General features: G+C 41.6%; 2 protein-coding genes across 4 annotated transcripts in view; both read left to right on the top strand.

The window, feature by feature from the left end:
* The window catches only part of NSD3 (nuclear receptor binding SET domain protein 3), a 99,971-nt gene extending 83,552 nt beyond the window's left edge, over positions 1-16,419 (top strand). Inside the window, exons 17-24 of one of the 3 annotated variants that reach the window (XM_007469785.1) lie at positions 3,820-4,022; positions 4,740-4,852; positions 5,436-5,705; positions 11,405-11,521; positions 13,150-13,291; positions 14,772-14,878; positions 15,434-15,638; positions 16,067-16,419. In XM_007469785.1, coding sequence (XP_007469847.1) covers positions 3,820-4,022; positions 4,740-4,852; positions 5,436-5,705; positions 11,405-11,521; positions 13,150-13,291; positions 14,772-14,878; positions 15,434-15,638; positions 16,067-16,308 — 1,399 coding nt within the window. In that variant the 3' untranslated portion in view covers positions 16,309-16,419. The remainder of the gene's footprint in view (positions 1-3,819; positions 4,023-4,739; positions 4,853-5,435; positions 5,706-11,404; positions 11,522-13,149; positions 13,292-14,771; positions 14,879-15,433; positions 15,639-16,066) is intronic. The other 2 variants (XM_007469787.1, XM_007469786.1) reach the window with 2 other exon arrangements.
* Positions 16,420-16,442: 23 nt separating this feature from the next.
* Positions 16,443-17,651, top strand: part of PLPP5 (phospholipid phosphatase 5) — a 9,884-nt gene continuing 8,675 nt past the window's right edge. The window contains exon 1 of the mRNA XM_007469790.1: positions 16,443-16,457. Coding sequence (XP_007469852.1) covers positions 16,443-16,457 — 15 coding nt within the window. The remainder of the gene's footprint in view (positions 16,458-17,651) is intronic.

Consider the following 17,651-nt stretch of genomic DNA (forward strand, 5'->3'; position numbering starts at 1 on the left):
GAGCGGCTGGGCCCGTGAGCCATGGCCGCTGAGCCTGCGCGTCCGGAGCCTGTGCTCCGCAACGGGAGAGGCCACAACAGTGAGAGGCCCGCATATCGCAAAAAAAAAAAGAAAGAAAGAAAAAGGAGCAGAGAAGAGAAAGAGCCAGTTTGCAAAAGAATAGCAAATAGCAGACATGTAAAAAAATGCTCAGCCTCACTAAAAATCAATGTACATTAAAAACAAAGAGTTTATTTTTCAGTTAACAGACTTGCAAACGTTTAAGAGTAATAATTTTGCAGCTCGGGAGGGTATGGGGAGACAAGTGCTCCTGTACAAGTAAGGCATCACGTTATCAGAGTTGTAACTGTGCATCCCTTTGACCCAGTAGTTCCCCTTCAGGGAATTTATCTAAGGAAAAGAATTGGACAAATGGGCAGAAATGTACTTATAGGGGTGTTCATTGCAGTATTATTTCTAATTGCAAAACTTTGAATAATCCAAATGTTCAGTCAGTAGGGTATTTGTCAGGTAAATTGTAGTGTATCCATATTGTAGAATACCTGGAAGCCAAAAGAAGGATAATGCAGGTGTGTATGGTAACATGGGAGGGTATCCACAATATATAGTTAATTTTAGGAAGTATGTTAAACAGTGTATACATTATCTCTCCATGTGTTTATACAGCTTTTAAAAACTGTAGATCTAGGTATAATATGTTTTTATTATTACCTGGAAAAAAAAATCTAATGTTAATAGTCTGAGGCATGAGATTATAAGGGGGAGCCACTTTCAGTTTTTCTGTTATACATTTCTGCACTGTTTTAATTTTTAAAAGAAACACACATTGCTTTTTTTCCATAAAGTTACATTTAATAATTTTAAAGATATAGTCTTTTTTTTTATTGAAGTGTAGTTGATTTACAGTGTTGTGTTGTGCTAATTTCTGCTGTTACAGCAAACTGACTCAGTGATAGACATATATACATTTGTTTTTTATATTCTTTTCCATTATGGTTTATCCCAGGAGATTGGATATAGTTCCCTGTGCTGTACAATAGGACCTTGTTGTTTATTCATCCTATGTATAATAGTTTGCATCTGCTAATCCCAAACTCCCAGTGCATCCCTCTCCTTCCCCTCCAGCCCCCTTGACAACCACAAGTCTGTTCCCTATGCCTGTGAGTCTGTTTCTGTTTTGTAGATAGGTTCATTTGTGTCATATTTCAGATTCCACATATAAGTGATATCATATGGTATTTGTCTTTCTCTTTCTGACTTTCTTCACTTAGTATGATAATTTCTAGATGCATCCATGGTGCTGCAAATGGCATTTTTCATTCTTTTTTATGGCTGAGTAGTATTCCATTGTATATATGTACCGCCTCTCCTTTATTCATTCATCTGTCGATGGACATTTAGGTTGTTTCCATGTCTTGGCTATTGTGAATAGTGCTCCTGTGAACATAGGGGTGCATGTATCTTTTTGAATTATAGTTTTGTCCAGGTATATGCCCAGGAGTGGGATTGCTGGATCACATGGTAACTCTATTTTTAGTTTTCTGAGGAACCTCCATACTGTTGTCCATAGTGACTGCACCAACTTACATTCCCACCAACAGCGTAGGAGGGTGCCCTTTTCTCCACACCCTTTCCAGCATTTGTTATTTGTAGACTTTTTAGTGATGGCGATTCTGACCAGCACACATTGCTTTTATTATTAAAAATATATATCTTTCCAGGAGAGGAGGGGTGCAGATTTGACAAATAATAGATAAGACATTCCTGGATAAGAAATATCTGAAACAGTGTAAGGAGCCTTTAGATCTTCAAACACATTTCAGAGTATTTCCTTTTTAAAAGTTTTATTCCCCTTTTTTTGAAATATAATTGACATTATATTAGTTTCAGGTATACAACACGATGACTCGACATTTGTCTATATTGCCAAACGATCACAATAAGTCTAGTTAACATCCGTCACCATATATAGTTACAATTTTTTTTTTCTTGTGATGAGAACTTTTTGCGTGTGTGGTGAAGGAAGGTGCAGTGTTTATGACAGGGAGCCAAGCTAGGAGTTCAGGACAGCTAGTGCCGGAAAAGCCTGAACTCTGATGAGAACTTTTAAAATTTGCTCTCTTAGCAGCTTTCAAATATAGTCTCTTAGCAGTGACTATAGTCACTGTGCCGTACATTACATATTTCCTTTTTTAAAAAACTTATGAATACGAAAATATATTTGACTTAATTTTAATACATAAATTTTAATCACATTACATTTTTTTAACATCTTTATTGGAGTATCATTGCTTTACAATAGTGTGTTAGTTTCTGCTATATAATAAAGTGAATCAACTATACGTATACCTATATCCCCATATCCCCTCCCTCTTGCGTCTCCCTCCCACCCTCCCTATCCCACCCCTCTATGTGGTCACGAAGCACCGAGCTGATCTCCCTGTGTTATCACATTACATTTTAAAGAAGCCCAAAGCAGTGCTCCCATTCACATTTCAGTGAGATTTCATATGCAGCTCATATTCTTCTTGTTCATTTTGCAAAGACTCACATCCATGAACTAATTCTTAATGTATTTTTTTCCAATCAGGCCTTTCTGGGCCCCACGAAACTGTTTATTTTCAATAGCTAGTTATTCTGATGTGAAGCTTCCTGGGGGAGGTGTGTGCCTGGAACAAGGCTGGCAGAAAGCACACCTCTGTCTACCTGAGCCAGTGCTCGCACTTACCGCGAGCTCCCGGCACGCCTTGACGCGATTCGGAAATACGACCACCGCCCAGCCTGCTTTGAGGGGGAGCTAAATACTGATTACAAAAAAAGAGTGTTGTTTTGTTTTAACAATTTGAGCACAGACTTCTACCCACGTTTTTAATTAACTCTTAGATGGACACGGAGTGCTTTTAGGTGAAGCGTGTTCATGGTCGCACTATAAATCTGGGAATGCGACCGTGCCATCATTTATCTTCTCAATAATGTCGTTGTTCATTAAATAAACAATTTTATTAGGCATCTATAAATCAGAGACTGAAAGAAATTTAAGTTTGTATATATCTACTCTTGGTATCGATGATCTTATATACTACAATTCCTGACTTGCCCAATTGTGGGAAACTGTCCAGTGAGCCTCACAGGTGGTTCCCTCAGTGATTGCTGTGGGCACAGTCATCATCTCATGAAGCAGTTATGTTTTCAGTCCTGTCCCAAATCTCCCATTTATTATGATCTAAGATGAATTAGATTCTGAAATATACACTGTTATAAACCTAGTACATTTGACCAAAAAGTATTTATCCTGGTTGATTAGAGAGTCAGAAAACACCAGTTTGAATGGGAGTGGGCATTCTTTACTGTAGCATCAGTTTATTCTCAAATGATGCCCTTGATTACTAGGAATAAAGACAAACTTGGTATTAAGAATGTCACATTTGGAGAAAAACATGACTTTTCTAGGACTGAAATCTGGTTTGGAATATTATTGGTAAATTCTGATTCTTAAGTTGTATAGTGGTTTCATTGTTACTTTATTATTATGCTTTCTTTTCATGATATACATTCTTTTATAAATATCAAATATTAATTTTTTAAGGAAGAAACTAGATTGGGTGTTTAGGGCCTAGTTTGTTTAGTCTGTGTTCACTATTTCATTCATTAATTCGTTCAGTGTGTTGTTAAATGACGTGTGGTTTGGGCAGGATTAAAGATAAGCGAGGTATTTTGTGTCCTTAGATTCTGAGTGAAAATTGCAAAGTACGCAACCTTTGTGTTCTGGCTCCCACCAGCCACGTAAAGCGTAGTGCGATTTCATCCTCCTGCTTTCAGGTGGTGGCCAGCGGAGATCTGCAACCCCCGGTCTGTGCCACTCAACATCCAGGGCCTCAAGCACGACCTGGGGGACTTCCCCGTGTTCTTCTTCGGTTCTCACGACTACTACTGGGTACACCAGGGCAGAGTGTTCCCTTACGTCGAAGGAGACAAAAGCTTTGCTGAGGGACAGACTAGTATTAACAAGACCTTCAAAAAAGGTACGTTGGACAACGTTCACAGTGGCTCAGAACTAACACCCCTGTGTTGATCTCTCCACACCTCCCAACTTGCATAAGACGTGTTTCTGGTGTTAGAGAGTTTTCACCAGGTGTTATGATCCGGCCTCCATAAGTTTCCAATTACATTAGAACCACATCACAATCCAGTCAGCTGGAGAAATACACTCAATGTGGTAGACTGTGCTGTGTATGTGAAAGGAGTTCCCTCAGTGATCTTACTACAAACATAGAGATTATTCTGGAAATACATAGTCTTCTTAGTCAAGTGAAGCTCCTTTGCCACAGAAGAGTAGTAAGATAGTAAGACTAAATGCTTCCCAGGAAGAGCCTTACAGCTGCTTTTGCAACAAGTTGCCGGGAAGTTTAGCTTTCTGGGTAAGAGTAAAGTGAATTTAAATCTGGTGCGAGGTAAAGAGCTGCTCTCTGGTTCACGTGGAAACCTCTGATCATTGAAGTGGGACCTCTCCTCCGAAGCAACAGCCTGCACAGGGCACGGTGTTCAGCCATATGGGAGTTATATCTTTTTTCAGTGTTACCCTATCCTGGTGGTAAATGGTTATTTCCAGAATATAATTTTAAAAAGAAACCCTCAGGCCAGATTCAGTGCGTTGGGAAGGCAGGGTAAAACTAATCTCTTAATGGTTTTTGTTTATTTGGTTTTTGGTATTTATATACCTTGTTTGGTCTTATTGGCAGCGTTGGAAGAAGCTGCAAAACGTTTCCAGGAATTGAAAGCGCAAAGAGAAAGTAAAGAAGCACTAGAGATTGAAAAAAACTCAAGAAAACCCCCTCCTTACAAACACATCAAAGTGAGTCTTTACCCGTGCAAACGTTGCTCTTTGACAGACAAGATGACATGCATTGCTCTCTTAGTAGTTAGAAGGCCCTTGTTGTCTTATAAAAACTTCTGCTAATTACCACGCAGTCTTCTGCAGAACAACCTGAGAGCTTCTGTTGGAGTATCAGCCGGGAGCCGGGGTTGCTGCCCTGGGATGATGGGGGCTCTGATGAGCCCCTCACACCGAGGAGCAAATACGTTTGATGGGAAACCCTGTCCTTGCCCCATCAGCTTGCCGTGTGACCAAATAAATATAGGGATTTAGCCCCTTTCTTCCAGACAGCCCACAGTGGTTTTCAGTTTTGAAATTGTCATCAACTGGTAGAAGGAGAAATACAGAGGATAAATAAGTGAGAACTCACATCAGGTTTTGATATTTTTGTCAACTAAGGAGAGACAGCTATTAATCTTAGCTTATTCATGGGGAAATTATGATCAAGATAAAGAGCCTTTCTCAGGGTCACACCACAAGGCAGTAGCAGAGCCAAGAGGGCCTGGGTGTTTCCTATGTCCTGTTCAAATTCCTCCCTCCCATTTGTGATTTTGTTGTTCAGGCTAACAAAGTGATAGGAAAGGTACAGATCCAGGTTGCAGACCTGTCAGAGATTCCCCGCTGTAACTGCAAGCCGGCTGACGAGAACCCGTGTGGCTTGGAGTCCGAGTGCCTGAACAGAATGCTGCAGTACGAGTGTCACCCGCAGGTGTGCCCGGCAGGGGAGCGCTGCCAGAACCAGTGCTTCACCAAGAGGCTCTACCCGGACGCAGAAATCATCAAGACGGAGCGGAGAGGCTGGGGCCTCAGGACCAAAAGGAGCATCAAGAAGGTAGCGTGGGATGGGGGCAGCGGCGGAACAGACCAGGACCTGTGCCTCTTAGAAATGCTTCAATAAGGATTAAATACACGGGGATTTATTCCAAAATTTTGAAACTTCCGAAGTTGAGAGTTTGGCACTTCTTGAGCAAAGAAGGAGCAGTAAAAAGAGGTAGTAATAAAATACACATAACACACCATTGTAAAGCAATTATACTCCAATAAAGATGTTAAAAAATTTTTTTAATTAAAAAAAAATACACATAACCTTTGGGTTTCCTATGATCAGTCATAAAAAGGAGAAGGGACACTGGTAACTCTATTTGAAATAATTTTTACTTGTTAAGCAAACTAGATATAAAATTTGTAAAGGAAAAAGAATAAAGTTAAGGGCGTACTGAGACAGAAACTAGCAACCCCAGGACTTTGCTCCAACATCATAATTCATTAGCCATGAAGCCCTGGTCAAGTCACTTAACCTCGCTGAGCCCCAGTTTCTTCATCTCTAAAATGGACATAATTCCTGCCCTACGTGTTTAAGAGTTGTTGCTCGTCTCAAACTAGATCACATATACAGAAGCAACTGGAAAAAGTTGAGATCTTTGATACTTATAAATTATCTTCATTCTTATACTTTGAAGCAATTTTTCAAAGCAGTCTTTTTGTTTAACATGAGAAATACATGCCCATTGTAGAAGATATTTTAATGCAAATAGCTCAAAGAAAGTTGAAAATCACCAGTAAATCCTGCTATTCAAACAGTGGCTCTCAACCTTTAGATATCCTGAGAATCTTCCGGGTTCCTTGTTACAACAGTGCCACCTGAAATATTGGTGACAGGCCTGAACAATCTGTTTTAAAACAAGTCCCCACCTCCACCCTTCCCTCCACCTGCCAACATATAGAACTTGGAGCTGTGTTTAGTGAGAGAAGATGGGCCTAGTGGGAATAAAAATTTTTCTTGGCATTTTTCTGCCTTTTAAAAAATCACCTTTGTAATGAAGAAATACCATATAATGTAGTAAAGAAAATCAAACAATACAAAAAAAGATAATAAACCGTGAAATTCCTCCTTCACCCTCAATTCCTGGTCTCCTCACCAGAGAGGACCATTGTCCATAGGTTGGTATGTAGCCTTTTAGAACTTTTTCTATGCAATTCTACACGTAAACACATATACAAATACATATTCATATATTCTGTATTTGTAGGGTTTTTTAAACATCAGTATAATCATACATATTATTCTTTTTTCCCACTTAGTGTATCAGAAAATTATTTTTATGGCAGTAATACAGATTTCACCTCATTGTTTTTCAGTCTCATTGTATTCCATAGTAAAATGTACCATCATTTACATAGCCTGTTTTCCAATAAATATATGTGTGTGTGTGTGTGTGTGTGTATACACACATACACACATTTTTTCATTCTGTTGATCATCTGTCATCTATTTCTGTAGGTCAGATTGCTTGGGTGAAACTCATTCATTCAGCACGTGTTTGTTCAGCAGCTTCCCTGTGCCTGGTGCTGTTCTAGGCACTTGGAAGCCAGCAGTGAGCAGGACACCTTTGTGAGTCCACCAGGGATAGATGATAGACATGTGACGCCACTTATCACCAAATGCCACCAAGAAAAATAAAGCTGTCAAAGAGGGTAGGGGTGACAGGGACTGGGTTCAGGAAGGTCTGACCCGAACGTGTGAGCAAGGAGGGCGTGCAGGCACGTGGAAGAGCAGGCCGGAGTGAAGGCCCTTCTGCGCCAGGACAGCAGGGAGCTGGAGAGGGAGCAGAGGAGGGCCGGGGGTGGGGGGTGGCAAGGTAGAGGGGCAGCGGGACCAGGTCGTGCGGGGCCTCGTCGGCCTCAGGACAGGGACTTCTGGCGGAGTTTAGTAGGGAGGGCGTCCGTCTGCCTCGATGTGTTGGTTTTCTGTTGCTGCTTAACAGGATAACCACAGACTTGGCAACTTACAGCATAACACACAGCGTACTATCCCACAGATCCTATAGGTCAGTGCGTAGCTGGGTCCTCTACGTAGGGGCTCACCAGGTTGCGGTCAGGGCACTGACCTGGCTGGATTCTCATTCTTGTGCCTCAACTAGGGAAGGATCCGGCTTCCCAGCTTGCACGACTGCTGGCACCGTTCTCTTCTTCACAGCGCTAGGTCTGAGAGCATCAGGTGTTTTGGGTTTGGGTTTGTGGTTATTGTTGTCTTGCTGCTCTTGGCTTCTAGAGGCTGCCTGCAGTTCCCTGCCAGATGGGGTTCTCCAACATGGCTGTTTGCTTCCTTACAGCCAATGAGGGAGAGAGACGCTCCAGCAGGATGGATGCTGAAGCCCTAATGTAACAAACTCACGTAATCACATCCTGTCACTTGGGCCACATTCTGTTGCTTAGAAGCAAGTCACAGGTCCTGCTGTCTCCAGGGGAGGGGGTTACACAACGGCGTGAGCACCAGCAGGCAGGGGTCATTGGGGCCACGTTAAGAGTCTGGGCTTCAGAAGAATAACTTGGGCTGTACTGTGGGGAATTTATGATAATGGAGAGAGAGCAATAAAAAGGAGACCATTACAGTCCCGGAGAGAGATGCTGGTGGCCTGGACTAACTAGGGTTGTAGTTGAGTAGGAAGGAAGTGGTTGGATTTCTGACATTTTAAAGGTAGAGCCAACAGGATTTGCCAGTGCACTGGGTTTGTGGATTGGGTCGCTTGGTCAAAGGCCGTCTGCGTTTAGAATGGCATTATATAATGCACATGTTTTGATATTACTTTAATGCCCTGCATATCACTTGCAAATTTTTGCTTATGATTTCAGGGGAGTTTGGGGAGCCATCCTGAAATCTATCCAGTTTAATACCATGTTAACATCTTTTAATAGTGGTTACATTTATTCTAAACCATAACTTAATAAATTAATGATATAATTAAGAGAAAAGAAAATACGATCAGGATTATTCTGCACTTTAGCACTTGAGGAACTGCTAATGTTAAGACAATTGGTGTTTTACAAAATAGCTAGAAATATACAGTCACTGAAAAGCATAATCATAAAGACTTTGTAGCAACATGGGGAAGGTTTGGGTATACTTAGGGGACAGAAACCAAATAGCAAATTGAATGTACACAGTCAGTCCCCTTCTTTTCACACATAACAATTCCTAAAAACGTGTGCCAGAGTTAAACAAGGGACTTCCTGTTATGATGTGGTTTCTTTCTTAGAAATTAAAAAAATTACATTAAGTACTGAATTAAACCCTGCCTTTTTGCCATTGCCTTTAAGGACAGATTTCTAACATTTTAAAAGTCTTTTTTGTTTTGTTTTTTTGGCCACACTGCGTGGCTTGCTGGATCTTAGTTCCCCAACAAGGGGTTGAACCTGGGCCCTCAGCAGTGAAAGTGTGGAGTCCTAACCACAGGACCACCAGGGAATTCCCTAAAAATTCTTTATTTTGTTATTTTTATCCATAATTGAATTCACAGTTAATGGTTTTAAGTCCAGTGAGCAACTCTTTGAGGCTAAAGATTTGTCACTTCTTGGATGCCTAAAATATTTCTTTTACAAAATAGCTAGAGACATTTATTCACAATGGTATCGAGTTTACGAGACTTGCACACCTCATGTTTGACATCAGCACTTTCACCTTTTCTGTATTCACCAATTTTCATAGAATAGTAAATATAAACTATAATAAATGGTTTTCAGGCCTTTAAAGCCACAGAACCCTTTCTTCAAATGAAACCTTAACTTGAATTCCAATTGGTAAAAAAAAACATGCAGCGGAGCTGATTTGGTTTAAATTCTGCTCTGTAGGTTTTCATTAAAGGAAACTTGCCATAGAATAAGGTAACACTAGGTGGCAGTGCAGCCAAGACGGCAATGAAATCTACCTGGTGAGGGCGGTGATACCATACAAAGGTGCAGAATGTTTTCAGCAGCCAGGGTCCAAGTCTAAACTGGGTGTAGGAAAAGCCACTCCGGGCCGACAGTGCGTAGTACCTGAACATGCAGAGCGGTCCTGTCGTGGTGTTGCAGTTAGAGATGAAGCGCTGTTCTTTTCCAACTCTTTGTCAGAGCTTTGTACTGTCAGTTAAAATGGGGGAGAGAAGAAGCCTGAGGTGCACTGGTGTGGTGACCAGGCCCAGCTGAAATGAGCGTGTGGCTGCCTGAAGCAGACGGCGTTCCTCCCCCATCTCACCCACAGCCAGCCGGCCGCCCAGGGAAAGGCTGACCCACAGGCGCCCTTCTCTTATACAGAAATCACAATCTTGTCTTTTTATCAGTAGAGAAAGGACATTGGCTTATGCTCTTAATGATTCATCAAAATCAGAAAATATAATATAGTACTCTTGAGATGACTGGTACTCTCAGTTCTGTGATACTAAGAGCTATGAGAACAGCTAGTGAGAATTTGTGTCGGGGGCTGGGGGAGGAACACAAGTCTGGTGAAGCAATAAGCAAATACATTTTAATTTACTGCCTAAGACATTTCTTTACCTTAAAAATGTATTGGTAACACCAGTAAATCCTGTAGCTAATGCTGTTGTCCTAGACTGAATCAGCCACGCTTTTGAGGTAAAAGGGTTAACGCTTATGCATTTGTAAACATGAAAGGTTGAATATACCCTGTTTACACTTATTTAAAAAGGAGCTTATCTCTACACACACCTGTTAGAAGAGCAAAATGAGAAATAGGGACTATACCACATGCTGGTGAGGAAGTGGGGAAACTGCATCTCTCATACCTGGGGAGAGTAGGGTGCGAATGCGCAGTGGTACAGCCACTCCGGAAAACAGTTTGGCAGTTTCTTAAAAAATTTAACATGTGCTCACCATATGACCCAGCATGTATCCCAGAGAAATGAAAACCTCTGTCTGCACAAAAACTTTATCAGAATGCTCACAGTGGCTTTATTTGTAATAGCCAAAACTTGGAGACAGACCATTCACATGTTCTCCAGCCAGTGACCAGTCACACAAACTGGTGCGTCCTTGCTGTGGCACAGCACTCAGCAGTGACAGAAGAATGAACTGTTAATACATACAACTTAGATGGATCTCAAGGGAATTAGGCTCAGTTTTTCTTTAAAAATCCAATCTCTAAAGGTTACATACTGTGATTCCATTTATAGAACACTCTCAAAATGACGGAACTATAGAGTTGGACAAGGTCCTACTGTTTTTCGCACAGGGAACTATATCCAATATCCTGTGATAAACCATAATGGAAAAGGATATAAAAAAGAATATGTATATGTATAACTGAATCACTTTGCTGTATGGCAGAAATTAACACAACATTGTAAATCAGCCATACTTCAATAAAATAAATTTTTAGAAGAACTATAGAGTTGGAGAACAAATTAGGGATGGAGGATGGATGTGGTTATGAAGGAGAAGCACAGGGCATCTGTGCTGATGGGACAGTTCTGTATCTTGCTTGTGGTGGTGGTTACCTGACTCTACACCTGGTAGAATCCAATAGAACCACACACATGCACACATAACACGCACAAATGAGTGCCTGTGAAATCGGTGAAATATGAATAAGGCTTGTAGATTGTACCAATGTCAATTTTCTGGTTTTATTTTGTACTATAGTTGTATTTCCAGGAATGTTTTTGGTTAATTCTCGGATTATACATGTGGTGTTAAGGAATGCTTTCTAATAGGATACACTGATTGTACATTTATATATTGCGTGCTCCTCTGCAGGGTGAATTTGTAAATGAATATGTTGGCGAATTAATTGATGAGGAAGAATGCAGATTGCGAATCAAGCGAGCCCACGAGAACAGTGTAACTAATTTTTATATGTTAACTGTTACCAAGGTAAAATTGCTTTTTTTTTTTGGTAAGAAAAAAGGATTTTTTGGTTTAGTTTGGTGGTCTTAGGTTAAACTCAGTTTCCTTCCTCTCATTTGGTTTTTCTCGAGCAAATTATAATGGTTTGCAGTAGCCAGTGTGTGTCCCACTATAATATGCTCATTATACCAGAGTACAAAAGTGAATGATTACTGGCGCCTTGCACAGGTCATGTGAGACGCGCTGTGAGTGAGAAGATGACCAGGAACAGGGTTGACACATCTGGATTTGAGTCCCAGCTCTTAGTCACTAGAAGACCTGGCCCTCAGTTTCTTTATCCCCAAAGGAGAGAATCAGCTCTGTAATTCTAAGTTATAAACCACCAGTAAAGTTCTGCTTTAGCAAAAATCCTAACTGTAAATTGTTCTATATATTTAAACTTTTTTTATGAGTTAGGAAAAATGAATGCTGTCAAAAGAAAAATGACAGTAAAACTTCTGGTTTAATACATGTAACTGAGTGCTGTTTGATGCACATTACAGCACAACTATTTCATTTAATTTCTTCAACAGTCCTCTGGAGTATAACCTTTAAAAATTGTGACACACTATATTGTACATCTGTAACTTACACTGTACACCAATAACTACACTTCAATAAAAGATTAAAAAAAAAAAATGGTCCTCTGATTTACAGAGGACGAGAAACTGAGATCCAGCCATAAGTGATTTGTTGGATATCTTGTTACAGTTTAATGATGAGCCAGACTAGTACCCATGTTTCCTGTGTTCCAGGCTGTCTCTAAAACTGAGTCAGAACAGCCTTACAAGAACCAGAAATCATTGAAAAGAAGCACTATTTTAACTGATACGTCATTGTGTGAAAGTTTTACCACCTTCATGAACATATACTTTATATACATAAAATGCCATTTATATGTGACGCTGATTGGCCCCTTAAATCCTAGCCTCACTGCCGGTGACCCCTGCAGCCATCTGGACAACAGTTGGGAGGCTCCATCCTCTAGAGCTTTCCCAGACTATCAGAGTTTAAATTCAGGGAGCCAAAATATTGAGCTTTTTATGGTATTTTGAACTTTTGTTTAAGTAAAAATAGACTATGAAGATTATATCCCAAACTCTAGCCCTTCCATCAGTCAGATCTCCAAGCCTTCATTCAGAGAAGTTTCTTGTTTTTCCTTCCTCCCTCTTTATGGCCTAAGCTCTCATCCATCTGCCCCCCTACAAGCTTTGCTTCTTGCTTAGAGCAGGAAAGGAGGGCTGACAGCAAAGCACCATAGTTCCCGTCAGAAGTGGCATTCCGAGCTGAGAGCAGTCTACTCAGAAAATACCTTTCACTAAGCCCATGGCCAGCTGATCTCAGTCGCATTATTCTGTGGTGTGTTTGTTTCTAGAAACAAACTTTAAAAGAAACCAAACTCCACTTTATCTTACTTGCTTTTGACTTGGTCATCATGTAAAGTAGAGAACTCAGTCAGTTGTGCCGCGAGCACATTTTCGGAGCTGTCGGTCGTCAGACCTCAGCTGGTGGCAAACAGTGCTGCCTCGTGGCTCTCGCCTGAGTTGGATGTTTCTCAGACACGCTTATGCTCAGTTTCATGTCAAAGGAACTTTTCCTTTCTTTTCTTTCTGAAGGACCGTATCATTGACGCTGGCCCGAAGGGGAATTATTCTCGCTTTATGAACCACAGTTGTAATCCAAACTGTGAAACACAAAAGTGGACGGTGAATGGAGATGTTCGAGTTGGCCTTTTTGCTCTTTGTGACATTCCTGCAGGTAAAAGGGACTCTGCCCCCTCCCCGGAAAGCAAGTATGTCTTTGAGGGTAGGACATTCTGACACTCAAGTGTCAGACAAGTTTTGACACTCAAGTATTTATTCAAATAAGATAAAGAGCTATATTTAGAACTGTTACCTGCCCGTAGGAAGTAAACATCTATATCCTGCAAAAGGGAGCTTAGTAAGAGAGGGTATCACAGAATTCTGAATTAGTTCTCCAAATTATTGCTGTCTGTATAGTGTAACCAGATGTTTAAGCTTTTGTTTCCTTTTTTTTTCTTTAATATTAAAGAAAATATTAACCAGTTGTTACCATCAACTGGTTTCTTCGTTTGTTTGTGGGAGGTTGTTTTGTTTTGTATTTTAGTTTGAAGAATCAGTCTGTTTCAAATTAGACATAAAACGCTTCTCAAAGCAGAGTTACTGCTTTCATTTTTCCTTACCCATCCAGCATCAATAACAGCAAGACTTAATTTCTCGTTTGTTAAGTCTGTAGAAAAATGGGTGGGAAGAGAAATGCTGTAGCTAATAGTGATGTAAACTGTGTTTCTAGCACTCGCTGTGGATTGCTGAGGTCCAGCTAAAGAAAGCTTGAACTGGGAATTCCCTGGTGGTCCAGTGGTTAGGACTCAGTGCTTTCACCGTGGGGGCCCAGGTTCGGTCCCTGGTTGGGGAGCTAAGATCCTTCAGCCGAGCGGTGTGGCCAAAAAACAAAACAAAACAAAAATACCTTTAAAATGCTAGGAATCTGTCCTTAAAGGCAACGGCAAAAAGTGTTTAATTCAGTACTTAATATAATTTTTTTAATTTCTGAGAAAGAAACCACTTCATAACCGGAAGTCCCTTGTTTAACTCTGGCACACGTTCTTAGGAATCTGTTATGTGGAAAAAGCGGGGGACTGACTGTGTACGTTCAATTTGCTATTTGCTGCATGGTGTGGCCAAATTAAAAAAAAAAAGAAAGCAAGCTTAGACCTCCTAGTTTGAGTCCCTGGGTCTTTGGTGTATGTAGTAAATGTGCATTTTGAAGTCTTTTCTGATCATAATGTGAGGCATTAATTACTGGAAATGGTATGGCTGTGACAATTCCACGGTCATCTTGTTTATTTAGAAACTAGTGTAAATTAGTTTTAGAAAAGAGAGCTAAACTAGAACCCATTTTTCTTGAGCACAGATTTCAGATTCTTAGTCTCTGTCACATGGTCTTTGACCACTTCGGTGAAAAGAATATGATGGTCTTTGTAGAATATTTATTTTTGCTTTAATCATTGGTGGATGGGATGTTTTCCTCTAGTTTTTGTGTGGGGTTTTTTTTGTTTTTTTCCTTTTTCCCATCACCGTCTTCAGTGTGGAACACGGAGGATGGAAGGGTCTTCATGTCAGAATTATGTCTCTTTTTTCGTTGTGAGGGTGTGTCTTTGACAGCATTTCTCTCCCCCAGGACTTGAGTCTGAATACTTCTCTCTCTTGTGTTCTAGGGATGGAGCTAACATTTAATTACAACCTGGACTGTCTGGGCAATGGCAGGACGGAGTGCCACTGCGGGGCGGATAACTGTAGTGGTTTCCTCGGCGTGCGGCCAAAGGTCAGTGGCTGCAGGGGGCGCCCCTGGGACTGGGGAGGGGCTGCTGAAGAAGCTTGTTTGGGGCTGTCTCAGGAGGTGCTGGCCAGGGGGACCTGGTTTAATTTGCAGGCCAGCAGTTGCGTTTACCCAGAGTTTAGACTCCGACCTCCCACTAGAGCATATCTCAGTGAGAACTGTTAGGTTCTGAAAATGTCTGTGTTTCTGATTGAATTTGAACTTAGCAAGATCTTTTGCAAAAACTTCAAAAAAAAATTCACACTATCCTAATACACTTTAGTGTATCCGAATTATACACTTTAAATTGGTGAACTTTATGGTTTGTGTATGCTATCTCAGTTGTCTTTGCAATTAAAAAAAAAAAACAAACACCTATTCAAAAATCAATGAAGAATGAATTATTTTTACTACAGTTCCATGACAGAGTAAGCCCTCCTGGTGTTTTAGGTAACCGAACAACAGGTGAATTTAAATGAACGTGAGGTTGTAGGATCTCCCTTTTACGTAAAGCTTCACACACTGTGATCGTTAAAACCGTGACCCCCTCTTTCCTGCCAGTCGGCATGTGCGTCCACAACTGAAGAAAAGGCAAAAAATGCTAAGCTGAAGCAGAAGAGACGAAAAATCAAAACAGAGCCGAAGCAGCTGCATGAAGATCACTGCTTCCAGTGCGGGGACAGCGGCGAGCTGGTCATGTGCGACAGGAAGGATTGCCCCAAAGCCTACCACCTGCTCTGCCTCAACCTGCCCCAGCCGCCCTATGGTGAGCCCGGCCTGCAGGCCCCGCCCGACTCCATCTCTGCCCACCATGCCTGACTCAGAATACGGGCGGTCCAGTCCCCCGTGTGGAGCCGTGGGATAGGAAGCGTTGGAGAGAACAAGCAACAGTAGCAAGCAAAGATTTTGCTAGTGAAAAATCTGTCTCAGTGCAAATGGGGGACGCCCGTGGGCCAGCAAGGACTGGTGTCTTACTGTCCATGACCACAGGTGGTAGTTGGCTCCTAGCTGAGTTTGGGGCAGTGGCTTGCAGCCACACCGACAGGTGCACCCAGACCTCTGCTGGCTGAGGTTTGGAGTCATAGTCAACTGCATTCAGTCCCCAGTCCGAGAGGAAGGTGGGAAGTGGGGTGTCTTGTGGGTGTTGGGGACAGGCACTCACTGGGCTCCTTCCCTTCTTCCCGCCCACACTAGGAAAGTGGGAGTGCCCGTGGCATCAGTGCGATGAGTGCAGCGGCGCAGCTGTGTCCTTCTGTGAGTTCTGTCCACGTTCGTTTTGCAAAGATCATGAAAAGGGGGCTCTGGTGCCCTCCGCCCTGGAAGGCCGTCTCTGCTGCTCTGAACATGACCCTGTATCTCCCGTGTCACCCGAATACTGGAGCAAGATCAAATGTAAATTGGAATCACAAGATCACGGAGAAGAAGTCAAAGAATAAATGGGCAGTGATTTCCTTCTTTTTTTATTTAAACGAAGAAAGGAAAAGAAAAAAGTAGAGAATGCGTTAGTACAAGAAGAGACTGCTGCAGTGCATACAGCCTTGGCCATCAGCGCTGCCCTATTAAAGTGAAGATGGGGAACCAGGCCGTGCAGGCAGAAGCCGTTGGTGGGATCTGGTTTTTCAGTTTCATCCTGTCAGTTTGGGGATTCTTTTGTGGAGGGTTAGATTCCCTTGGTCTTTTCTTGCCTTTTATTGTGCTTCAATGCCTTTGCAGCTGGCAAAAGAGATGTCTTCGCTTTTAGAATAAGAACAAAGAGAAAAAGTTTTGTTAATGAGATAAATTTAAAGTCTAGGGTGTGTTCCTTGGGTGTTAAAAGCAAAAGTAGCCATCATTCCTTTATTTATTTTCATTTTTAAAAATTTTGAGAAGTGTAGTTCAGATAGTCTAATCTTCGTGTGTGTGTGTGTGTGTGTGTGTGTGTGTGTGTGTGTGTGTGTGTTTTAAGTAGGAATTGCAGAAAGCCCTCTAGAAAAGGGTATGGTGGTCTTACATACCTCTTTCCTGAGCAGTAGGGAAGCTGCCTTCGCTTTCCCTTCCAGACGCCTCTCGTAGTCTTAGAGAAGGGCTCTGTGGGAGTATTGAATCTGGCCTCTTGAAATCAAAAGGCCTCAGTGAATATTACCTCTGTGGTCTTAAACTAGGTGGGCTTTCCGATATAACTTTACCTAGAAAGGTATATAATGTGGTTGTTGGTTTTTTGTTCTGGAGAAAAAAAGAAATTGATGCCCTCACTGAGTTTGAAACGTTCTCCACTGATAATGGGTGTTTTTGATGAAGTGTGTCTCTGTGGCTATGAATACAGAGTTAGAATGGTCATTCCTGTTAAGAGACTTGACACACTGGTAAAGGCAGCTAAAGGGAGTTGAAAGGCACAGACCAAATGTTGGGTCAAATAAGCACCATTTTCTATCCAATTTAATGTACACCCTGGTCTGACTTGGAGAGAATTATGGGCATTTTAATTTTCTGTCTCTGCTTTCCTCTCCCAAGCAAACATTTCCCTTTGTCAGCTGACCACTCAGTCACGTGTCCTTGTGAAAACTACACAAATGAATTTGAACTGTATTTGAATAGATCTTTTTGTTCAGTTCCTCATTTGGGGGTGAAAGTGGTAGGGGGCATCCCCAAGTTACATGTAAACAGTTACCCAGTACTTAACTCACCCCCACTGAGCAAGGGGAAGCACTTGTGCTTCTGCAGGGTAGATGAGAGCCTCACAGACACACTTCATGGCAGGAGGCACTTAGGGAGAGCTCCGCAGAAAGCAGTGATAGCAGGA

Source organism: Lipotes vexillifer, unplaced genomic scaffold (genome assembly GCF_000442215.2).
Source record: "Lipotes vexillifer unplaced genomic scaffold, Lipotes_vexillifer_v1.1 scaffold1383, whole genome shotgun sequence".
Taxonomy (NCBI): Eukaryota; Metazoa; Chordata; class Mammalia; order Artiodactyla; family Lipotidae; genus Lipotes; species Lipotes vexillifer.